The sequence below is a fragment of the Moschus berezovskii genome, chromosome 3 (assembly GCF_049115385.1).
Source record: "Moschus berezovskii isolate FMDL1 chromosome 3, NW_MosBer_1.0, whole genome shotgun sequence".
NCBI lineage: Eukaryota > Metazoa > Chordata > Mammalia > Artiodactyla > Moschidae > Moschus > Moschus berezovskii.
The window spans coordinates 39863904-39890258 of record NC_142462.1 but is presented as its reverse complement, the minus strand read 5'-3'; the positions used below and the strand labels follow the sequence as shown (position 1 = coordinate 39890258).

General features: G+C 40.9%; 1 protein-coding gene across 6 annotated transcripts in view; it reads left to right on the top strand.

Annotated features, from left to right (window-relative positions):
• Positions 1-26355, top strand: part of LOC148778313 (RUN domain-containing protein 3B-like) — a 144695-nt gene that overhangs the window by 71768 nt on the left and 46572 nt on the right. For 2 of the 6 annotated variants that reach the window (XR_016036913.1, XR_016036912.1), the window contains exons 5-6: positions 1853-1925; positions 18709-18844. Coding sequence is in view for 1 of the 6 variants with exons in the window: in XM_088833785.1 (XP_088689911.1) it covers positions 18709-18870 (162 nt within the window). In the remaining 5 variants the exon portion in view is untranslated. Of the gene's footprint in view, positions 1-1852; positions 1926-18708; positions 18871-26355 lie in introns of those variants that run through there. The other 4 variants (XR_016036910.1, XM_088833785.1, XR_016036911.1 and 1 more) reach the window with 3 other exon arrangements.

Sequence of the window (26355 nt, the reverse complement as noted above, 5' to 3'; positions counted from 1 at the left end):
AAGATATTAAGAAGAGGTGGCAAGAATACACAGAAGAACTGTACAAAAAAGATCTTCACGACGAAGATAATCACGATGGCATGATCACTCACCTGAAGACATCTTGAAATGTGAAGTCAGGTGGGCCTTAGAGAGCATCACGATGAAAAAGCTAGTGGAGGTGATGGAATTCCAGTTGAGCTATTTCAAATCCTGAAAGATGATGCTGTGAAAGTGCTGCACTCAGTATGCCAGCAAATGTGGAAAACTCCGCAATGGCCACAGGACTGGAAAAGGTCAGTCTTCATTCCAATCCCAAAGAAAGGCAATGCCAAAGAATGCTCGAACTACCGCGCAATTGCACTCATCTCACACGCTAGTAAAGTCATGCTCAAAATTCTCCAAGCCAGGCTTCAGCAATATGTGAATCATGAACTTCCAGATGTTCAAGCAGGTTTTAGAAAAGGCAGAGGCACCAGAGATCAAATTGCCAACATCCGCTGGATTATGGAGAAAGCAAGAGAGTTCCAGAAAAACATCTATTTCTGTTTCATTGACTATGCCAAGGCCTTTGACTGTGTGGATCACAATAAACTGTGGAACATTCTCAAAGAGATGGGAATCCCAGACCACCTGACCTGCCTCTTGAGAAACCTGTATGCAGGTCAGGAAGCAACAGTTAGAACTGGACATGGAACAACAGACTGGTTCCAAATAGGAAAAGGAGTACATCAAGGTTGTATATTGTCACCCTGCTTATTTAACTTCTATGCAGAGTACATCATGAGGAATGCTGGGCTTGAAGAAGCACAAACTGGAATCAAGATTGCTGGGAGAAATATCAATAACCTCAGATATGCAGATGACACCACCCTTATGGCAGAAAGTGAAGAGGAACTCAAAAGCCTCTTGAGGAAAGTGAAAGAGGAGAGTGAAAAGGTTGGCTTGAAGCTCAACATTCAGAAAACGAAGATCATGGCATCTGGTCCCATCACTTCTTGGGAAATAGATGGGGAAACTGTGGAAACCGTGTCAGACTTTATTTTTTTGGGCTCCAAAATCACTGCAGATGCTGATTGCAGCCATGAAATTAAAAGACGCTTACTCCTTGGAAGGAAAGTTATGACCAGCCTAGATAGCATATTAAAAAGCAGAGACATTAAGGTCCGTCTAGTCAAGGCTATGGTTTTTCCCGTGGTCATGTATGGATGTGAGAGTTGGACTGTGAAGAAAGCTGATCGCCGAAGAATTGATGCTTTTGAACTGTGGTGCTGGAGAAGACTCTTGAGAGTCCCTTGGACTGCAAGGAGATCCAACCAGTCCATTCTGGAGGAGATCAATCCTGGGTGTTCATTGGAGGGACTTATGCTAAAGCTGAAACTGCAATACTTTGGCCACCTCATGCGACAAGTTGACTCACTGGAAAAGACTCTGATGCTGGGAGCGATTGGGGGCAGGAGGAGACGGGGACGACAGAGAATGAGGTGGCTGGATGGCATCACCGACTTGATGGTCATGAGTTTGAGTGAACTCCGGGAGTTGGTGATGGACAGGGAGGCCTTTCGTGTTGTGGTTCATGGGGTCGCTAAGAGTCAGACACGACTGAGCGACTGAACTGAATTGAACTGAATATAACTGAAGCATGACTCCATGTAAAATATTTTCTTTCGCCATTCTGCGGGACTCCTGATACCCCTGACTCTGTGAAAGAGATATTCTCTGGAAATTCTCTAGTCTTGAAAGCAAAGGTTCCCCACTCCCCTCTTTTTCATTTTCTGTTTTTCTGTTGCTTAAGTCTTCTTGACAGCCAGCCTGTGCCTGGTTCTTAACTTCTTCCTTTTTCTCTCTCACTGCTGCTTCCTGCACACAATAGCCCACACACCTCAGGATGTGAGTGTAATCAGTGCCACTCCATTAGCTGCAAAAGGCGAGCCATCTGAGCAAAGGTAATTATAGCATGTCCATCACTGTCCCTGGAACCCGTGTCCCATTGGGTCTGATGTAAACCTCCCTGCCCGCACCTTGCAGCCAGGCCACCTGGGATTCAGCACAGCGCTGGCCATGGGGTGCCAGCTGTCTCCCTGGGGACGCATCTCTGCTAAGTCAGTGCATGGCCCAACACTGAGGAAAGAACACTGGAGAGTTAGGTGCTTTAAGTAATTAAGAGATGTAATTCATGGTGGCAGGATGCATTTTTAAAAATGAATAAATTCTCAGCATTTTATTTGGTTACACTAAAAAAGATATGATATTTGTTTTTGTTAGATTCTAATGGATGTGATATTTTCCCTAAAGTCTCATTGTACATCCAGTGGATTATTTCTTTTAACTTTAAGGAGCCAAAATTAAATTTTATACACTCTCTGCATCTAGCATGGAATGAAAGGCTTAACTGAAATTGATGGAAAAAGCATTGTTATTTAATAGAGCTATTCTAGACACGTGTACTGTCATGTCAGATCCCAGAAGCCAGGAATAATGGATTTTACTTAATATTTAAAATTATGGTAATAATAGAACGGTATTTAGGAAGAGATTAAAGTCTAAAACATTAGCAGTATAATAAGAATAGGATTTATCAGATTTTGCCAACTATGTGTCAACACTGTTCTAACAACTTTTCTGACATTGTCTGTCAACCTCACAGTCATCTAGCAAGGTAGGCATTAGTAACTCCATTTTATAATGCCATTTGCAGCAATATGGATGGACCCAGAGCTTGTCATCCTAAGTGAAGTAAGCCAGAGAAAGACAAATATCCTACGATAATACAGAGCCTAAAAAATGATACAAATGAACTTATTTCAAAACAGAAACAGACTCACAGACATAGAAAACAGACATATGGTTACCAAAAGGAAAAGGAGGGGACGGGGAAATTAGGAGTTTAGGATTGGGAGAAGGAACAAGATGGCAGAGGAATAAGATGGCGAGACCACTCTCTCCCCCACAAATTTATCAAAAGAACATTTGAATGTGGAGTAAAGTCCACAAAACAACTTCTGAATGCTGGCAGAGGACATCAGGCACCCAGGAAAGCAGCCCATTGTCTTCGAAAGGAGGTAGGAAAAAACATAAAAGATAAAAAGAGAGACAAAAGAGGTAAGGATGGCCGTCCCGGGAAGGGAGGCTTTAAAAAGACAGAAGTTTCCAAACACCAGGAAACACTCTCACTGATGAATCTGTGGCGAACCTTGGAACCTCAGAGGGCCACATAACTGGGAGGAAAAAGAAATAATTAAAACCCACAGATTACCCGCCAAATGGTAACTCCCAGTGGAGAAGCAGCACAGACGCCTGCATACGCCATTAGCAAGCAGGGGCTGGGCAGGGAGGAGCTGACTGAACTGCTTAGAGAGAGGACTGGGCTTGAATGCCGGGAGAACAATCTGAGAGAACTGGGGAGAGCAAAGCAGACTGGGATAGCTTCCCCACAAAAAGGCGGAAAGCTCTAACCTAAGACTCTGCCAGCCCCACTCACAGAACAAATAACTGAGCAGAGTGAGCCGGCTGCGGTCGGCCCATCCCTCATCTCCTGCCGAGACAGGCAGGGAGGTCAGCCAGAGCCGGAGAGGCAACTGCGGCCCCAGAAAGGCATCCGACTCAAACTTCAGGCAGGCTTGTTGCTAATCAAGATTTCTTGGGCTCCAGCCGGTCGATATCCGCCTGAGAAGGTGCACCGGTTGTACACCCAGAAAACCAAGTGGCAGGGACTGGGGAGGCGATAAGTTGCAGCGACCGTGCTCGCCAAACACCTGGTCACCTGAGCTGCTCGGACCAGGGAAGGCACAAAACGCAGGCCCAACGAAGTCCGCGCCTTTGTGGAGTACCTGAGAACCTGAACTTGAGCTGCTCAGACCTGGGAAGTGCACCCAACCCAGCACCGGCCTCTGACAGTTCCCGGCAGAGCAACCTAGAGCCTGTGCAGTGTAGACTGGGACAACACATGCGCTGTGAATGGGGGCAAACCCAGTGTGGCTGAGACGCTGTGAGCACTCCCCACAGACACCAGAGATATTTGTCTGCAGCGTTCCTCCCTTCCCAGAACAGGACTGAACAACTGAGCCTTAAAAAGTGTCCACCCACCCCCTAGTATCAGGGCGGAAATTAGACACTGAAGAGACCAGCAAATAGAAGCTAAAACAGAGGGAACCACCTTGGAAATGACAGATAGAGAAGTCTAGAGACTACTTCAAGAATAAGACCAAAAACCAGAGGCAAGAGGCTTAAGCCCGAATCCTGAGAACACCAGAGAACTCCTGACTCCAGGGAACATTAATCAATAGAAGCTCATCAAACGCCTCCATACCTACACTAAAACCAAGCACCACCTAAGGGTCAACAAGTTCCAGAGCAAGACATACCACGCAAAATCTCCAGCAACACAGGAAAATGGCCCTGAGTTTCAATACACAGTCTGCCCAAAGTCACTCCAAACCCACTGACATCTCATAACTCATTACTGGACACTACATTGCACTCCAGAGAGAAGGATTCCAGCTCCACCCACCAGAACACCGACACAAGCTTCCCTAACCAGGGAACCTTGACAAGTCACCCGTCCAACCCCACACACAGTGAGGAAACTACATAATAAAGAAAACTCCACAAACTGCCAGAAGAGGAAAAGGCCACCCCAAGCAAAGCAATATAAGCAAGATGAAGAGGCAGAGAAATACCCAGCAAGTAAAAGAACAAGATAAATGCCCACCAACACAAACAAAAGAGGAAGATATAGGGAATCTACCTGATAAAGAATTTCGAATTTTGATGGTGAAAATGATTCAAAATCTTGAAAGCAAAATGGAGTTACAGATAAATAACCTGGAGAAAAAGATTGAGAATATGGAAGAAAGGTTTAATAAGGACTTAGAGGAAATAAAAAAGAGTCAATATGCAATGAATAATGCAGTAGGTGAGATCAGAAACACTCTGGAGGGAGCAAACAGTAGAATAACAGAGGCAGAAGACAGGATAAGTGAGCTAGAAGGTAGAATTGTAGAAATAAATGAAACAGGAAAAGAAAAGGAATTTAAAAAATAAGGACAATATTAGAGACCTCTGGGACAATGTTAAATGCTCCAACATTCGAATCATAGGAGTCCCAGAAGAAGAAGACAAAAAGAAAGACCATGAGAGAATACTTGAGGAGATAATAGTTGAAAACTTCCCTAAAATGGGGAAAGAAATAATCACCCAAGTCCAAGAAACCCAGAGAGTCCCCAACAGGATAAACCCAAGGCGAAATACTCCAAGACACATATTAATCAAATTAACAAAGATCAAACACAAAGAACAAATATTAAAAGCAGCAAGGGAAAAGCAGCAAATAACACATAAGGGGATTCCCATAAGGATAACAGCTGATCTTTCAACAGAAACTCTTCAGGCCAGGAGGGAATGGCAAGACATACTTAAAGTGATGAAAGAAAATAACCTACAGCCCAGACTACTGTACCCAGCAAGGATATCATTCAAATGTGAATTTACAGACAAGCAAAAGCTGAGAGAATTCAGCATCACCAAACCAGCTCTTCAACAAATGCTAAAGGATCTTCTCTAGACAGGAAACACAGAAAGGGTGTATAAACTCAAACCCAAAGCAATAAGAAAATGGCAATGGGATCATACTTATCAATAATCACCTTATATGTAAATGTGTTGAATGCCCCAACCAAAAGACAAAGGCTGGCTGAATGGATACAAAAATAAGAACACCATATATGTTGTCTACAAGAGACCCACCTCAAAACGAGGGATACAAACAGACTGAAAGTGAAGGGCTGGAAAAAGATATTCCATGCAAATAGAGACCAAAAGAAAGAAGGGGTAGCAATACTTATATCAGATAAAATAGACTTTAAAACAGAGGCTGTGAAAAGAGACAAAGAAGGAAACTACATAATGATCAAAGGATCAATCCAAGAAGAAGATATACCAATTATAAATATTTATGCACCCAACATAGGAGCACCGCAATATGTAAGACAACAAGTATGAAAGGGGAAATTAACAATAATGCAATAATAGTGGGAGATTTTAATACCCCACTCACACCTATGGATAGATCAACTAAATAGAAAATTAACAAGGAAACACAAACTTTAAATGATACAATACATCAGTTAGACCTAATATCTATAGGACATTTCACCCGAAAACAATGAATTTCACTTTTTTCTCAAGTGCACACAGAATCTTTTCCAGGATAGAACACATCCTGGACCATAAATCTAGCCTTGGTAAATTCAAAAAAATTGAAATCATTCCAAGCATCTTTCCTGACCACAATGCAGTAAGATTAGATCTCAGTTATGGGAGAAAAACCATTAAAAATGCCAACATATGGAGGCTGAACAACACGCTGCTGAATAATGAACAAATCATAGAAAAATCAAAAGAGAAATCAAAATATGCATAGAAATGAATGAAAATGAAAACACAACAACCCAAAACCTCTGGGACACTGTAAAAGCAGTGCTAAGGGGGAAGTTCTTAGCAATACAGGCACACCTCAAGAAACAAGAAAAAAGTCAACTAAATAACCTAACTCTACATCTAAAGAAACTAGAAAAGGAAGAAATGAAGAACCCCAGGGTCAGTAGAAGGAAAGAAATCGTAAAAATTAGGGCAGAGATAAATGCAAAAGAAACAAAAGAGACCATAGCAAAAATCAACAAAGCCAAAAGCTGGTTCTTTGAGAAGGTAAATAAAACTGACAAACCACCAGCCAGACTCATCAAGAAACAAAGGGAGAAGAACCAAATCAATAAAATTAGAAATGAAAATAGATCACAACCGACAACACAGAAATACAAAGGGTTATTAGAGAATACTATCTGCAATTATATGGCAATAAAATGAATAACCTGGAAGAAATGGACAAATTCTTAGAAAAGTACAGCTTTCCAAAACTGAACTAGGAAGAAATAGAAAATCTGAACAGACCCATCACAAGCACAGAACTAGAGGCTGTAATCAGAAATCTTCCAGCAAACAAAAGCCCAGGTCCAGACGGCTTCACCACTGAATTCTTCCAAAAATTTAGAGAAGAGCTAACACCTATTCTACTCAAACCCTTCCAGAAAATTGCTGAGGAAGGGAAACTTCCAAACTCATTCTATGAGGCCACCATCACACTAATCCCAAAACCTGGTAAAGATCCCACAAAATAAACTACAGGCCAATATTGCTGATTAACATAGATGCAAAAATCCTTAACAAAATTCTAGCAATCAGAATCCAGCAACACATTAAGAAGATCATACATCATGACCAAGTGGGCTTTATCCCAGGAATGCAAAGATTCTTCAATATCCGCAAATCAATCAACGTAATACACCACATTAACAAACTGAAAAATAAAAATCATATGATTATCTCAATAGATGCAGAGAAAGTCTTCGACAAAATTCAACATCCATTTATGATAAAGACCCTCCAGAAAGTGGGACTAGAAGGGACAGATCTCAACATAATAAAAGCTATATATGACAGACCCACAGCAAACATTATCCTCAACGGTGAAAAACTGAAATTATTTCCCCTAAAGTCAGGAACAAGACAAGGGTGCCCACTCTCATCACTACTATTCAACATAGTTCTGGAAGTTTTGGCCACAGCAATCAGAGCAGGAAAAGACATAAAAGGAATACAAATTGGAAAAGAAGAAGTAAAACTTTCACTGTTCGCTGATGACATGAACCTCAACACAGAAAACCCTAAAGACTCTACCAGAAAACTACTAGCGCTAATCAATGATTACAGTAAAGTTGCAGGATATAAAATCAACACACAGAAGTCCCTTGCATTCCTATACACTAATAATGAGAAAATAGAGAAATTAAGGAAACAATTCCATTCACTGTTGCAACGAAAAGAATTAAATACTTAGGAATGTGTCTACCTAAGGAAACAAAAGACTTGTCCATAGAAAACTATAAAACACAACTGAAAGTAATCAAAGAGGACACTAATAGATGGAGAAATATACCGTGTTCGTGGATTGGAAGAATAAATATTGTAAAAATGAGTATACTACCCAAAGTAATTTATACATTCAGTGCAATCCCTATCAAGCTACCAACGATATTTTTCACAGAACTAGAACAAATAATCTCACAATTTGTATGGAAATACAAAAAACCTCGAATAGCCAAAGCAATCTTGAGGAAGAAAAATGGAACTGGGGGAATTAACCTGACGGACTTCAGGCTCTATTACAAAGCCACAGTCATCAAGACAGTATGGTACTGGCATAAAGACAGAAATATAGATCAATGGAACAAAATAGAAAGCCCAGAGATAAATCCACGCACCTATGGACACCTTATCTTTGACAAAGGAGGCAAGAATATAAAATGGAGAAAAGGCAGTCTCTTTAACAAGTGGTGCTGGGAAAACTGGTCAGCCACTTGTAAACGAATGAAACTAGAACACTTCCTAACACCATACACCAAAATAAACTCAAAATGGATTAGAGAGCTAAATGTAAGACCAGAAACTATAAAACTCCTAGAGGAGAATGTAGGCAAAACACTCTCCGACATAAATCACAGCAGGATCCTCTAAGACCCACCTCCCAGAATATTGGAAATAATAGCAAAAATAAACAAATGGGATGGGCTTCCCTGGTGGCTCAGAGGTTAAAGCGTCTGCCTCCAATGTGGGAGACCTGGGTTCAATCCCTGGGTCGGGAAGATCCCCTGGAGAAGGAAACGGTAACCCACTCCAGTATTCTTGCCTGGAGAATCCCATGGACGGAGAAGCCTGGTAGGCTACAGTCCATGGGGTCGCATAGAGTCGGACACGACTGAGCGATGGAACGGAACGGAAAGGAATGGAATTAAAATCAAAAGCTTCTGCACAGCAAAGGAAACTATAAGCAAGGTGAAAAGACAGCCTTCAGAATGGGAGAAAATAATAACAAATGAAGCAACTGATAAAGGATTAATCTCCAAAATATACAAGCAGCTCCTGCAGCTCAATTCCAGAAAAATAAATGACCCAATCAAAAAATGGGTCGAAGAACTAAACAGACATTTCTCCCAAGAAGACATACAGATGGCTAACAAACACGTGAAAAAATGCTCAACATCCCTCATAATCAGAGAGATGCAAATCAAAACCACAATGAGATACCGTTTCACACCAGTCAGAATGGCTGCTATCCAAAAGTCTACATGCAATAAATGCTGGAATGGGTGTGGAGAAAAGGGAACCCTCTGACACTGTTGGTGGGAATGCAAACTAGTACAGCCACTATGGAGAACAGTGTGGAGATTCCTCAAAAAACTGGAAATAGAACTGCCACGTGACCCAGCAATGCCACTGCTGGGCATACACACCGAGGAAACCAGAATTGAAAGAGATGATGTACTCCAATGTTCATCGCAGCACTGTTTATAATAGCCAGGACATGGAAGCAACCTAGATGTCCATCTGCAGACGAATGGATAAGAAAGCTTTGGTACATATACACAATGGAGTATTACTCAGCCATTAAAAAGAATGCATTTGAACCAGTTCTACTGAGGTGGATGAAACTAGAGCCTATTATACAGAGTGAAGTAAGCCAGAAAGAAAAACACCAATACAATATACTAATGCATATATATGGAATTTAGAAAGATGCAAATGATAACCCTGTATACGAGACAGCAAAAGAGACACAGATGTGTAAAACAGTCTTTGGGACTCTGTGGGAGAGGATGAGGGTGGGTGATTTGGGAGAATGGCATTGTAACACGTATATTATCATATGTGAAACGAATTGCCAGTTCAGGGTCGATGCATGTTACAGGATACTTGGGGCTGGTATGCGGGGATAACCCAGAGGGAGGATAAGGGGAGGAGGGAGGTGGGAGGGGGGTTCGGGATGGGGAACTCATGTACACCTGGGGCGGATTCATGTGAATGTATGGCAAAACCAACCAATATAATATTGTAAAATAATTAGCCTCCAATAAAAATAAAAATTAAAAAAAATTTTAAAAAAAGGAGTTTAGGAATAATATATACTCGCTATTCTATATAAAATAGGTAAGCAACAAGAACCTACTGTATAGCACAGGGAACTATACGTAATATATTGTAATAATCTGTAAGGTAAAAGAATCTGAAAAAGAATACATGTGTTTGTGTGTGTGTGTATAGCTGCATCCCTTTGTACATCTGAAACTAACACAACACTGTAAATCAACTATACTTCAATTTTTAAAAGTAATTCCATTTTACAAGTGATGAAGCTAAAATCTAAAAAAGTTGAGTAAGAAACTATATCCCATAAGTAGTGACCTCTTTATATCCTGTACCCTGGCTTAATCAAAAATAGAACAAAACAGAAACCAAAATGAAGCAAAAAAGCCAAGGCTGGAGTATAAGCACACAAATGGGTAAAATTCCCATCCCTTACCCAATGAGGTCAGGCTTCCCTGGTGGCTCAGATGGTAAGAAGTCCGCCTGCAATGCAGGAGACCCAGGTTCAATCCTTGGGTCAGGAAGCACCCCTGGAGGAGGAAATGGCAACCCACTCCAGTATTGTTGCCTGGAGAATCTCATGGACAAAGGAGCCTGGTGGCCTGCAGTCCATGGGATTGAAAAGAGTCAGACACGACTGAGTGACTAACACTTTCACCCAATGGGACAGCAGAGAAGACAAATTAGCCTGTCTTGAGAATATAACTGCTTTAAGAGTCCCAAATAGTGTTCACAGTTTACATTTTGGTGTCATTCCTGGTGGGCTTGGTTTCTCTTCTTCCTCCTTAACCTTGACTTGTGATGCTGGCCATGAAGGTTGATGGTGAGGTTCTCCCAGGGTTGGGAGTTCAGGCCTGGATCAGCTATGGGAACATTGGTGGGACTGGTGGGGACTCAGGGAGATGGGTCCAGGCCAGTAGAGAAAAGGCTCAGATGGGTTCTGGTCCAGTCTGACCCTGCATTGGTTCAATTCCCGGGAAGGGGGGTATCTCCAAGGGTTTCTTGTTTGATGGTTTTTGTACCTTAAACCTCAAGCTGTCCAGGAGGGGAATATAGCTAAGATTATGGATTATTATCATATTTCCCCCTTTATTTTCTGGTAGTTGTCAGAAACATCTAGAAAATACCAAAAAGATTGGAATTAAACTATTTCAGCGAACATTTCTATGGGCACTGCCTTCCTGCTAATATATGCATCGTATGCGCTGGCCTTCTGGTATGGATCCACTCTAGTTATAGCCAAAGAATACACTATTGGAAATGCAATTACAGTAAGTCATTTTCCTAATATTTGTGACAAATCTGAAAATACTGTTTATCTGTCTACCTCTTCTTTCATTTTCCTCCTTCTTGAAGGATGAACCATGGTTCTAACCTTTTTACTTGTGGCAAGTCTTTGCTCAGTCCTGTGGGCAGAGCTGGCCTTCTAGAATACACAGAGCATAACATGTGGTTAGACCAACTGAGAAACACGGAGCATATAAAGAAAGATGGAAAGAATTTATGAATGAACAAAAATCAATTGGCACCATCTGCATTGTGCCTGTGATTTTCATTATATAAGAAAGTAAACATTATTATACATAGGTCATAGTATGAGAGAACATTAAATTTGTATCATATTGGCTATCCAAATACAAGATGAAAAGTGATTTTACTTTTTTTCTTTTATAAAATGAAAATAAGTTCATTTATTGATTAGAAAAATTGTAATATACTAGTTATACAAAAGATTACAATACTTTTAAAAATTAGAAATTACTTAGAATTACTTATGATCTAAAAATCCATATACACTTAATGGTAACTTTTGGTGTATATCTTCCAGATCATTTTCTGTATATGAGTTTTTTTCTCTTGAAACCTAAATTGTATTATGCGTATCTTTTTGTAAACTTTTTTATAAATGAGCAACATATTGTGACCTTCTTTCCATGTCAGTGGTGGTCAGGACAACACGTAACCATTCAACTAGCCATGTTTTAAAACCTGCACTTCCCTGTCTTTCTAAACCGAGGACATGGAGCAGTTTGACCCCTTGATGATGACTTAGGGGCATTGTGAAAATTTATCATTTCAGAATGTTGTCTAGAGTGGTACCTTCAGACCCCCATTGAAGTGCTGAGGGCTGTCTGGCTGGATGAGGTTTCGTCACTGCCGAGTCTGGTTTTCTCATGTGGGTCCCCTCTCCTTGCCAGCGTGGAAGCTCTCCACCTCTCTTTACTTCCTCATTTGCTGAATTGTGCAGAGCAGGGAGATTGAGCCCTGACTCTGGCATTCATCCTCTCTGGCCTGGTCTCCCCATGTGTTGGGTGTAGACAGTGACTCCTCCCAAATAGAGCAGAGTGACTCCCATGATGCAGGGAGCCCAGTGATGCCCTCTTCATAAAGACCAAGAACTTGAGTGTGTTAACTTTATAGTATTGCTTCTGGTAGGGACATTTTTTGCTCTCTTGCTGGTCTTTCTCTGTATTGCAGACAGTAGATAGATATTTGAGTTCTGGTATGTTAAGTGTTATTGTTATTTGTCATCTTCTGAGAAAAGCCAGACTATAAGTAGATGTTTCACCATGCTCAGAGAGAAAGGAGCATTTCTCTTCATTTAGGTTTTTCTCAGTTAATGTATGCTAATAACCTGGATTCCTGAAACTAGTCTTGACTTTTCTGTATCAATTTGTTTTCTGAGTGAAAAAAAAATCAAGGGAAATGTGTTAAGTTTGTGTGCTATCAGTTCAGTTCAGTTCAGTCGCTCAGTCGTGTCTGACTCTTTGCGACTCCATGAATCACAGCAGGCCAGGCCTCCCTGTCCATCACCAACTCCTGGAGTTCACTCAAACTCATGTCCATCGAGCTGGTGATGCCATCCAGCCATCTCATTCTCTGTCGTCCCCTTCTCCTCCCGCCCCCAATCCCTCCCAGCATCAGAGTCTTTTCCAGTGAGTCAACTCGTCGCATGAGGTGGCCAAATTATTGGAGTTTGTGTGCTATAGTACAGACTAACTGTGTAAAGGAATTATTAATTAATCCACACAGATGTGATTTATAGTGCGTGAACCATTACTTTTTAATGTTAAAAATCTTATCCTAACAATACTGACGGAAAATGTTTTCCTCTGGTGGCAGTGGCTTCAGAATCAAGGCAACAGGTTTGAAAAATCTTTGTGATTTTGTCTAAGCCCAGGAGAAGAACAACCAGTAGTTTGACAAGATAGATGAAAAAATATTTTTGAGGTTGAAGAAACCCATTTGTGCAACAAAATTCTGTAGTTACCTTGTAAATTTTTCTTTTGTGCTGAAAAAAATTTTCAAGGGATAGACCTAATCTTGATCCTTTGGATAGCCTGTATTGAACAAAAATTCTTGCGGTAAAATGTACAAAGAAAATTCTGATTACTTACCCAGTGGTCCATCTGAAAAGCAGTTCAAAATACTTGCCTTCTTTTGTAGCAGTGCATCATCCTTATCTGTTCATAAAGTGAATGGGTGCTTCTCTGGAAATAAAGTTCAATTTGTGTGTTTCTTAAGCACATAAATAAGGAACATATTTCAAGCCTGCTGAACTCATGGGCCTGGCTCAGTGTTTCTAAATCTCTCACTGTCGTCTTTACTAAGCTGAAGCTTCACAGGATGAGCCTTATCTTGGGACACTTTCAAGGTTAGTGCTGATGTCATCTGTCATAACAACACAGTATAAAAACTAGAGTCAGATGACACTATATAAATAGACTTCAAGCACATAAATATCATAAACATTTTTGACTTCAGAAAGTTTAGTAATAAAATGTGCAAGCTTGTTTAACAGTCTGTCCAAATTGCCTCTTGCAATTTTGTTTTCTTGAATTGACCTATTTTATTTCTCAGTTTTTGTTGCATTAGTTTCAGGTGTACAGCAAAATGATTCAGTCATACATATATATGTGTATGTGTATATATTATATATCTGATATATATATATATATGTCCCCTTGAAATTATATAGATGGGCTGCATGAACCTTATTTTCTCAGGAAAATTTATACTTGAATCCTAAGTAAACACAGCTGCCTTGTGTGCTGTAAACTGTAGTTAATTCAGGCTTTGTGGTTTATCATATTAACATTGTGACTTAGTTTATATAATGTAATTTAATAATTAATGAGACAGTATGATAATTATTCCTCATAAATTTTTGTACTGAATTACATTGCTTTCGTGTATATTAAGTCTCAAGGAATCAAAATATAATACATAGGGGACTTATATTTGGTTGGTTAATTAGAAGTGAGTTAAATCAGGAAATCATAAAAACAAATACATGCATTCATTAAGCAGTTGATTTAAAATGTGTCAATATAAGCATAAAGTTACGTACAATAAGAGATACTTATGGGAAAAAAGTCCTAGTCAGCCCGAGGACCCAGGTCCCAAAACTTTCCAGGATGTGTACATTCAGGATAGTAGCCCTTGCTGTGCTAAACAAACAGAATTACTGACAAGTTTTTTCATGATGTGAATTCTGTCAGCCAAAGTTGTATCCTTGCAAGTTTTAATTCATATTTGGATACATTACTTCTTTCAATTTTAGCAATTTATGTTGGCAAACACAGAAGCTATAAGGCCTCTTGAAGTCTATGCTTCGGACATTGAACAAGCATTCATTCCTTCACATCTTTTGCTTAAAACTAGTCACATAACCTACCGAAGTTTGAGGAGGTGGAAAAATACAGTCCATCTCTGAATGGGAATAGCCACAAAGTGTTTGTGGCCATTTTTTATCTACCATAGTTGCTACAGATGGTTTATAATCTACCGAATTGACTCCATACATTGCAAGATAACTGAAATATTTTTCAGACAATAAACTATGTCTTTAAGAGGAAAGTCCTTCATTATTGCACTCTTCCCCCAGAGATACTGGTCAGTCAGTTGGCTGGTCCATCTGGTTAAAAACCAACTTTCTTTTAACAATGAAAAGTTGAGTTTTGTAATTATCTCTCCTTTGAGGAGCATAAGGATATAACACTATTACTGGTTTTCCTCTCTGATTACCTAGCCTGGAAGTATATTTTCCTTTTGTAGACCCTTTCTACATTTATCACTGTCTCTTGTCAGGCACCATGTTATTGTACTTAGCTTTTTATTTATATGCTTTCTCTCTCTTTCTGGCTCCTAAGAGGCAGAACTAATAAATGGCTCACGTTTACTCTGTAACACCTACTCAGGTGCCTTCACATAGTAAAGCCTGAATAAACTTTTACTGAATTGATAACTATAGCATAGCTCATTGAATAATACAGTTCTACATTAGAAAACAATAATTAATGACCATATCCGCTTGTCTCAATAGATAGCAACTGTTCTTCAAAATAAATAATAGTTTTTTCAGTATAAAATCTTAAAGAATAGAAAAGCAGACTCGATTTTTTGAGAAAGTCAATAATCACAAAGTTTTGTACCTATGTCCCTCTTCTACTTATAGTGTTCCCATACTGGAGGGGCAGGAAAAGAATGAAAATAGTGATTTAATGAAATGATCCCTAAAAGTTTCCATTTATGCTTTTTTCCCCCCGAAGTCAAAAAGACTGATAGATTAGTACTTCCTCTGTTTGGGCCTGCCTTTCATTTCTGTGCTGCGTGCTTCATCACACAGTCGTGTCCAACTCTTTGTGAACCCATGCACTGTAGCCTGCCAAGCCCCTCTGTCTATGGGATTCTCCAGGCAAGAATACTGGAGTGGGTTGCCAAGCTGTCCTCCAGGGGATCTTCCCAACCCAGGGATTGAACCCAGGTTTCCCGCATTGCAATCGGATTCTTCACTATCAGAGCAGGGAAGCCCACCTGCACATCCAAAATTAGAAGTTTCAAATTTCTTAATAGTTGGTCTCCTTGAATCTAGGATATTTGTTTGCCAGTGTCTTGTCATGATGGGGGTGTTTGAAAATATTCTTTTGTGTCAAATCTCCTCCACTCTGGCCAAAATTCTTTGATCAAGTGTGACAGTTGCTAACTTTGAAATTCACAAATACATACTTTGTTTCTCCTGCACACCAGTCATTTCCTCACAAGTCTGACTCCCAATTACTTTGTTTTTATTTTTTTAAGTTGACATAGCATTAACCTATTGTTATCCTAATGATAAACCCAGCCACTGTTAGCAGTTACTCATCACTATTAGTATCATGAATATAATTAGATTGATCAGATTATTTCCTATATACCTTATCATACAGGGACAAAGCTGTGCAACTTCCTTATTAGTGTATCAGTAAAGATTTATGAAGGTTTCCTTTGGGGCCCAATTGCTAAAAACCAAAGAACAGCCTTAAACGTTGTCCAGTGGATTACGCTCTATAGTCTCTGTCTTTTTATGCTTTCATGTGTGTTAGTGTGTGTGTGTGTGTGTGTGTGTTAGTGTGTGTGTGTGTATGTGTGTGTTAGTTGCTCAGTTGAGTCTGACTCTGCAACCCCATCAGTGGTAACCTGCCAGGCTCCTCTGTCCATGGGATTTTCCAGGCAAGAATACTGGAGTGGGTTGCCATTTCCTTCTCCCGGGGATCTTCCCAACCCAGGGATCAAACCTGGGTTTCCCCCTTTGCTGGCAGATTCTTTACCATCTGAGCTACCAGGCTGTTTTATATTTTTTGAAACATAATTGATTCATCTGGTTATTAGTATAAGGTCTGAAGAAGAAAGACTACATTATTTTTTTTCCAGGCGGCTACACAATTGACTCGATACCATTAATCACATAGTCTACCTTTCCTCTACTGATCCGTTCCATTCCGTTCCATTCAGTCGCTCAGTCGTGTCCGACTCTTTGCGACCCGTGGACTGTAGCCTACCAGGCTTCTCTGTTCATGGGATTCTCCAGGCAAGAATACTGGAGTGGGTTACCATTTCCTTCTCCAGGGGATCTTCCCGACCCAGGGATCGAACCCGGGTCTCCTGCATTGGAGGCAGACGCTTTAACCTCTGAGCCACCAGGGAAGCCCTCTACTGATCAGTTCAGTTCAGTTCAGTTCAGTCGCTCAGTCGTGTCCGACTCTCCGCGACCCCATGAATCACAGCACGCCAGGCCTCCCTGTCCATCACCAACTCCCGGAGTTCACTCAAACTCATGTCCACAGAGTCCGTGATGCCATCCAGCCATCTCATTCTCCGTCGTCCCCTTCTCCTCCCGCCCCCAACCTTTCCCAGCATCAGAGTCTTTTCCAGTGAGTCAACTCGTCACATGAGGTGGCCAAAGTATTGCAGACAATGCATATTTATCACACACTAATTCTTAAAAATGTATGTCTATTCTGGACTCTGTATGGTTCTGTTTATCAAATTGTCTGTTCATGTGATAGCTTCCCCTGGATTTTATTGCTTTAATTGCTGTAGCTTTTTATGTTTTAGTATCTAGTGGAGCTAGATACTTATTAACTTTTTCAGAATTTTTGTGGATGCTCTTTTTAAAAAGATTAATGAATCTTTTAAAAAGATTCATATACCTTCACCCTTTTTAAATGCACAGTTCATTGGTTTTTAGTATTAATATATTCACAAGATTTTGCAACCATCTGCATGATCTCACTGCAGAATATTTTCATCATTCCCCCCAAAAAAGAACAACCCTTGTACCCTGTGGTACTCACTCTCTATTCTACCCTCACCCTTGTGCTTGGCAAATGCTAATCTTTCTCTCTCTCTGGATTTTCCCATTCTGGACATTTCCTATAAATAGACTCATACAAGGCATGGTCTGTTTTAACTGACTTCTTTAACTTAGCATCATATTTTCAAGGTCCATCCATATTGAAACATGTATCAGAATCTCATTTGTTTTTCTGGCCCAGTGCTATTCCATTATATGGATATACCACATTTTGTTTATCTTTTGATCAACTGAACGTTTGGATTGTTCTCACTTTTTGGCTATTATGAATCTAGCCTCTAGTTTTTATGTTTTTAACTGCTTAGGTGATTTGGGCCACACCCTAAATACCATCCTAACAATGTGGTTTTATTGCCTCAGAGTAGGTAGGAGTGGTCTTAAGAAGTTGTTAGTCTAATAGGGTAATGAATATTAAAAAGAATAACTATTATTAATGACATAATGTGAATAATTTGATGGACATTTTCCAGGGTATAAATGCCCATTCATAAACCCATCAAGCTAAGGAAATGTGAGTTCACTGAACTAGTTAGGGGTGATTTGTAGATTTCATTATCCATAAAAACCACTCAAAGCATTTGTTAAAAATCACAGTTACTGGCCCCACTCCAGAGTTTGTGACTGAGATGCTCTTTGAACCATAATTTAAACCATCCAGACCTCAGGATATGTTTTTGCCTAAGATGCCTGCACAGTCCATCAGAATTACAATCACAGAAATTACAGAATTGCAGGCACTTTAGAAGAAATCATATAGAAGTGCTCTGGAGAAGGCCTTATGTGGCAACAACTTCTGAAGATGTTTCTGCTAAAGTCTTTAGCATATCATATAACTCAGAGCCAGGGCTCCTCACAATGGTATGAAAACATTAGAGAAACTCCAGAGTTATCCATCTTCATCCTGGGGGATTGGCCTCCTGTCTGGTCCAGAATTTAAGTCCCACTGTGTCCATTCACATGTGAGTGATGCCTTTGTGCCCTGATCACGCAGGGATGGTGAGCTGCTCTCCCATCAACCACAGACGCCCCCATCTGCGTGCTTCATTGTGTGTTAATCCGCAGCGCAAGGACAGTGTAACCCTGCTTCCCTTCATGTCTGTCCTTTTCCCCTCTAGGCCAAGGAAGGCCAGACCACCATGGTGATAGCACATCGACTGTCTACCATCCGAAATGCAGATGTCATCGCTGGGTTTGACGATGGAGTCATTGTGGAGCAAGGAAGCCACAGAGAACTAATGAAGAAGGAAGGGGTATACTTCAGGCTTGTAAACACGCAGGTATCTGCTTCTCGGGAAGTTTTTCTGTTGTTTTTTCCTTAATATCCTTTCTTTATTAAAATATCACATAGCTAATGCTGTACTGAGAAATAAGAAGTATCAGAAAGATGCCAAGTATACATCTGAGACTTTAATTCAGAGTCATTGAAAGAATCTTGAAAGAGAAAGGTGGGGAGGGGGGGAAATAAAACACCAAAAACATTTTGAAATTGTTGTTTAGGACAGTGATTCTTAATTGCCTGTTCAAACTAATGGGTCCTTCCCCCAGTAGATTAGGGATGTTCAGAGTGGTGGTGGGGGTAAGAGACTGATGCCAGGATCTCTGGTAGTTGGGAAATGTCGTATGAGACCTTAAAATACTTCCCAGATCATCCTAATAAAGCCAATAGCAAGACTCATGGCTCTTGGAAATAAATAGTTCTGTGGGTTTTTTTGGTTTGTTTGTTTTTGGCTTGTGAGATCTTAGTTCCCTGACTGGGGATCCTGTGACCCTGGGCCCACAGGAGTGAAAGTGCCAAGTGGTAACCTCGGCCTCCAGGGAATTCCTGAGTTTGGTTTTCCTTTAAAACAGCAACAACAACAACTATTCACTCTATTTCTTAATGCAGGTTCTATTGATAATTATTGATTTGCCTTATTATTGCAGTTAGTCACTTGAGCAATTTTGCAAAATAAGTAACCGAAAAATATTTATCCTGTAAACACAATTCTTCTATTTGTAAAAGTTTATACATTTGCTTTGATAAGCTAACTAATATGTACATATTTTTGTTATTTTTTCCTCACATTTCAGATACACATCATGCAGATACTATCATTTTATATGTCCTCAGCAATAATTATGTTAATGTGTAATAAACTGCTCGATCATTTCTCTAAAGTTGACCACATGGCTTGTTAGTAGTAATTCTCTGTTCTAAATATTGCCCTTTGGGAGCACGTGGCGAGGAGGGGAGTGAGGGTGGGTTCCAAAAAAGTTAAGTAAAAAATTTGTTTTCTGACAAGTAATTTAACTCCTCTGAGTCTCAGTTTCCACATTTGAAATACAAAACCTACCATGTGAGGCTGCTGTAAAGTTAAGAAATAAGCACCTGTTTAGTTCAGTCACTCAGTCATGTCCAACTCTTTGCAACCCCATGGACTGCAGCACGCCAGGCTTCCCTGTCTATCACCAACTCCCAGAGCTTATTCAAAAACTCATGAGCATTGAGTCAGAAATGCCATCCAATCATCTCATCCTCCTGTCGTCCCCTTCTCCTCCTGCCTTCAATCTTTCCCAGCATCAGGGTCTTTTCAAATGAGTCAGCTCTTCACATCAGGTGCCCAAAGTAATGGAGTTTCAGCTTTAGCATCGGTCCTTCCAATGAACACCCAGGATTGATCTCCTCTAGAATGGACTGGTTGGATCTCCTTGCAGTCCAAGGGACTCTCACGAGTTTTCTCCAGCACCACAGTTCAAAAGCATCAATTCTTCGGCGATCAGCTTTCTTCACAGTCCAACTCTCACATCCATACATGACCATGGGAAAAACCATAGCCTTGACTAGATGGACCTTGGTTGGCAAAGTAATGTCTCTGCTTTTTAATATGCTATCTAGGTTGGTCATAACTTTCCTTCCAAGGAGTAAGCGTCTTTTAATTTCATGGCTTCAGTCAGCATCTGCAGTGATTTTGGAGCCCCCAAAAATAAAGTCTGACACTGTTTCCCCATCTATTTCCCATGAAGTGATGGGACCAGATGCTCTTTAGTTCTTCTTCATTTTCTGCCATAAGGGTGGTGTCATCTGCATATCTCAGGTTATTGATATTTCTCCCAGCAGTCTTGATTGCAGCTTGTGCTTCATCCAGCCCAGCATTTCTCATGATGTACTCTGCATATAAGTTAAATAAGCAAGGTGACAATATACAACCTTGACCTACTCCTTTTCCTATTTGGAACCAGTCTGTTGTTCCATGTCCAGTTCTAACTGTTGCTTCCTGACCTGCATACAGGTTTCACAGGAGGCAGGTCAGGTGGTCTGGTATTCCCATCTCTTTCAGAATTTTCCACAGTTTGTTGTGATCCAGACAGTTAAAAGCTTTGGCATAGTCAATAAAGCAGAAGTAGATGTTTTTCTGGAACTCTCTTGCTTCTTCCATGATCCAGCGGATGTTGGCAATTTGATCTCTGGTGCCTCTGCCTTCTCTAAATCCAGCTTGAACATCTGGAATTTCACGGTTCACATATTATTGAAGCCTGGCTTGGAGAATTTTGAGCATTACTTTGCTAGCGTGTGAGATGAGAGCAATTTTGCAGTAATTTGAGCATTCTTTGGCATTGCCTTTCTTTGGGATCGGAATGAAGACTGACCTTTTCCAGTCCTGTGGCCACTGCTGAGTTTTCCAAATTTGCTGGTACATTGAGTGTAGCACTTTCACAGCATCATCTTTTAGGATTTGAAATAGCTCAATTGGAATTCCATCACCTCCACTAGCCTTGTTCACAGTGATGGGCACCACTTGAGTAAACTAGAGAAAGCACTTTGAAGGGTGAATTTAAAGGTGTGTGAATTTTGTCTCAATAAAGCTATTATATCATTTTTGTTTTTTGAAAAGCACCTAACACAAAATAGATTCTGATAAATGATAGTTACTGGTTCTAAACATGAAGGTTACATCCATCTGGACACACAACTCAACATTTTGTTCTTCTAGATTTCAGGAAGCCAGATCCAGTCAGAATTTATTTATTTATTTATTTTTCTATAACATTTTTTAAAAATTTTTATTGGAGGCTAATTGTTTTACAATATTATATTGGTTGGTTTTGCCATACATTGTCATGAATCTGCCCCGGGTGTACATGAGTACCCCTTCTGAACCCCCATCCCACCTCCCTCCTCCCCTTATCCTCCGTCTGGGTCATCCACACACACCAGCCCCGAGCATCCTGTAACATGCATCAACCCTGAACTGGCGATTCGTTTAACATATGATAATATACATGTTTCAATGCCATTCTCCCAAATCATCCCACCCTCACCCTCTCCCACAGAGTCCCAAAGACTGTTCTATACATCTGTGTCTCTTTTGCTGTCTCGTATACAGGGTTATCATTTGCATCTTTCTAAATTCCATATACATGCATTAGTATACTGTATTGGTGTTTTTCTTTCTGGCTTACTTCACTCTGTATAGTAGGCTCTAGTTTCATCCACCTCATTAGAACTGATTCAAATGCATTCTTTTTAATGGCTGAGTAATACTCCATTGTGTATATGTACCAAAGCTTTCTTATCCATTCATCTGCAGATGGACATCTAGGTTGCTTCCCTGTCCTGGCTATTATAAACAGTGCTGCTATGAACATTGGAGTACACGTGTCTCTTTCAACTCTGGTTTCCTCAGTGTGTATGCCCAGGACTGCGATTGCTGGATCATATGGCAGTTCTATTTCCAGTTTTTTGAGGAATCTCCACACTGTTCTCCATAGTGGCTGTACTAGTTTGCATTCCCACCAATAGTGTAAGAGGGTTCCCTTCTCTACACACCCTCTCCAGCATTTATTGCATGTAGACTTTTGGATAGCAGCCATTCCAGTCAGAAGAATTTAAAGCTGCAGTCGCTGATGAAAAGCCTGCCAAGGGTTTGACTCATCCCGTAGTTAGGTGTTCTCTTCATAAAAGCCTGAGGAGTTCACGACAGTATCAGGATGGCTTTGATGTGGAAACCAGTGAACTTGTAAGTTGTTTTCAATTATCTTTCATTGTTTTGTTTTCCTGGTGAAGTCTGTAGCCTTGCCAAGTATATTGTAGGCACAGAAGATTCCCACCATGAGCCATCAGTTCAGTTCAGTTCAGTTTGGTCACTCAGTCGTGTCCAACTCTTTGCGACCCCATGAATCACAGCACGCCAGGCCTCCCTGTACATCACCAACTCCCGGAGTTCACTCAAACTCATGTCCATCGAGTCGGGGATGCCATCCAGCCATCTCATTCTCTGTAGTCCGCTTCGCCTCCCGCCCCAATCCTTCCCAGCATCAAAGTCTTTTCCAGTGAGTCAACTCGTCGCATGAGGTGGCCAAAGTATTGGAGTTTCAGCTTTAGCATCAGTCCTTCCAATGAACACCCAGGATTGATCTCCTTTAGAATGGACTGGTTGGATCTCCTTGCAGTCCAGGGGACTCTCAAGAGTCTTCTCCAGCACCACAGTTCAAAAGCATCAATTCTTCGGCACTCAGCTTTCTTCACAGTCCAACTCTCACATCCTTACATGACCCCTGGAAAAACCATTGCATTGACTAGACGGACCTTGGTTGGCAAAGTAATGTCTCTGCTCCTCAATACACTATCTAGGTTGGTCATAACTTTCCTTCCAAGGAGTAAGCGTCTTTTTATTTCGTGGCTGCAATCAGCATCCGCAGTGATTTTGGAGCCCCCAAAAATAAAGCCTGACACTGTTTCCACTGTTTCCCCATCTATTTCCCATGAAGTGATGGGACCAGATGCCATGATCTTTGTTTTCTGAATGTTGAGCTTCAAGCCAACCTTTTCATGCTCCTCTTTCACTTTCCTCAAGAGGCTTTTGAGTTCCTCTTCACTTTCTGCCATAAGGGTGGTGTCATCTGCATATCTGAGGTTATTGATATTTCTACCAGCAATCTTGATTCCAGCTTGTGCTTCTTCCAGCCCAGCGTTCCTCATGATGTACTCTGCATAGCAGTTAAATAAGCAAGGTGACAATATACAGCCTTGATGTACTCCTTTTCCTATTTGGAACCAATCTGTTGTTCCATGTACAGTTCTAACTGTTTCTTCCTGACCTGCATGTAGGTTTCTCAAGAGGCAGGTTAGGTGGTCTAGTATTCCCATCTCTTTCAGAATGTTCCACAGTTGATTGTGATCCACACAGTCAAAGGCTTTGGCATAGTCAATGAAGCAGAAATAGATGTTTTTTTGGAACTCTCTTGCTTTCTCCATGATCCAGCGGATGTTGGCAATTTGATCTCTGGTGCCTCTGCCTTTTCTAAAACCTGCTTGAACATCTGGGAGTTCACGGTTCACATATTGCTGGAGCCTGGCTTGGAGAATTTTGAGCATGACTTTACTAGTGTGTGAGATGCGTGCAATTGTGTGGGAGTTTGATTCTTTGGCATTGCCTTTCTTTGGGATTGGAATGAAAACTGACCTTTTCCAGTCCTGTGGCCACTGCTGAGTTTTCCACATTTGCTGGCATATTGAGTGCAGCACTTTCACATCATCATCTTTCAGGATTTGAAATAGCTCAACTGGAATTCCATCACCTCCACTAGCTTTGTTCGTAGTGATGCTTTCTAAGGCCCACTTGACTTCACATTCCATGATGTCTGGCTCTAGGTCAGTGATCACGTTATCGTGACTATCTTGGTCGTGAAGATCTTTTTTGTACAGTTCTTCTGTGTATTCTTGCCACCTCTTCTTAATATCTTCTGCTTCTGTTAGGTCCACACCACTTCTGTCCTTTATCGAGCCCATCTTTGCATGAAATGTTCCCTTGATATCTCTAATTTTCTTGAAGAGATCTCTTGTTTTTCCTATTCTGTTGTTTTCCTCTATTTCTTAGCATTGATTGCTGAGGAAGGCTTTCTTATCTCTCCTTGCTGTTCTTTGAAACTCTGCATTCAGATGCTTATATCTTTCCTTTTCTCCTTTGCTTTTTGCTTCTCTTCTTTTCACAGCTATTTGTAAGGCCTCCTCAGACAGCCATTTTGCTTTTTTGCATTTGTTTTCCATGGGGATGGTCTTGGTACCTCTCTCCTGTACAATGTCACAATCCTCCATCCAGAGTTCATCAGGCACTCTATCTATCAGATCTAGTCCCTTAAATCTATTTCTTACTTCCACTGTATAATCCATAAGGGATTTGAATTAGGTCATATCTGAATGGTCTAGTGGTTTTCCCTACTTTCTTCAATTTAAGTCTAAATTTGGCAATAAGGAGATCATGATCTGAGCCACAGTCAGCTCCTGGTCTTGTTTTTGCTAACTGTATACAGCTTCTCCATCTTTGGCTGCAAAGAATATAATCAATCTGATTTCTGTGTTGACCATCTGGTGATGTCCATGTGTAGAGTCTTCTCTTGTGTTGTTGGAAGAGGGTGTTTGCTATGACCAGTGCATTCTCTTGGCAAAACTCTATAAGCCTTTGCCCTGCTTCATTCCTTGCTCCAAGGCCTAATTTGCCTATTTTACTCCATGTGTTTCTTGACTTCCCACTTTTGCATTCCAGTCCTCTATAGCGAAAAGGACATCTTTTTTGGGTGTAAGTTCTAAAAGGTCTTGTAGGTCTTCATAAAACCGTTCAACTTCGGCTTCTTCAGCGTTATTGTTTGGGGCATAGGCCTGGATTACTGTAATATTGAATGGTTTGCCTTGGAAACGAACAGAAATCATTCTGTCACTTTTAAGATTGCATCCAAGTACTGCATTTGGACTCTTTTGTTGACCATGATGGCTACTCCATTTCTTCTAAGGGATTCCTGCCCACAGTAGTAGATATAATGGTCATCTGAGTTAAATTCACCCATTCCCGTCCATTTTAGTTCACTGAATCCTAGAATGTCTATGTTCACTCTTGCCATCTCCTGTTTGACCACTTCCAATTTGCCTTGATTCATGGACCTGACATTCCAGGTTCCTATGCAGTATTTCTCTTTACAGCATCGGACCTTGCTTCTATCACCAGTCACATCCACAACTGGGTATTGGTTTTGCTTTGGCTCCATCCCTTCATTCCTTCTATAGTTATTTCTCCACTGATCACCAGTAGCATACCGGGCACCTACCGACCTAGGGAATTCCTCATTCAGTATCCTATCATTTTACCCTTTGTTACTGTTCATGGGGTTCTCAAGGCAAGTATACTGAAGTGGTTTGCCGTTCCCTTCTGCAGTGGACCACATTCGGCTGTGGTCCATGTGATCAGATCGACTAGTTTCCTGTGATTATGATTTCAGTGTGTCTGCCCTCTGATGCCCCCTCGCAATACCTACCGTCTTATTTGGGTTTCTCTTACCTTGGTCGTGGGATATCTCTTCACAGCTGCTCCAGCAAAGCGCATCTGCTGCACCTTACCTTGGACGAGGGGTATCTCCTCAAGGCCGCCCCTCCTGACCTTGAACGTGGAGTAGCTCCTTTCGGCCCTCCTGCACCCGCGCAGCCACCGCCTACTGGACGTGGGGTAGCTCCTCTCGGCCACCGGCTCTGGCCTCAGACGTGGGGTAGCTCCTGTCCGCCGTGCCATACTCTTCTTAAAAGAAGGAAATATCCAGTATTGATTGTACTTGTCAAAAATTGAAATCAATTCCAATTAACAATGGATTTCCAATGAAAAGGGATCCCAAAACATAGCCTTTGTGCTTAGATGCTTAAAATTAAAACGAGATATTCCATTCATTTTTGAGATCCTGAGTAATACAAGGCTGGTCTAAAGTAAGAGGCCCTAATATTTGCATAATCTATTATGTAG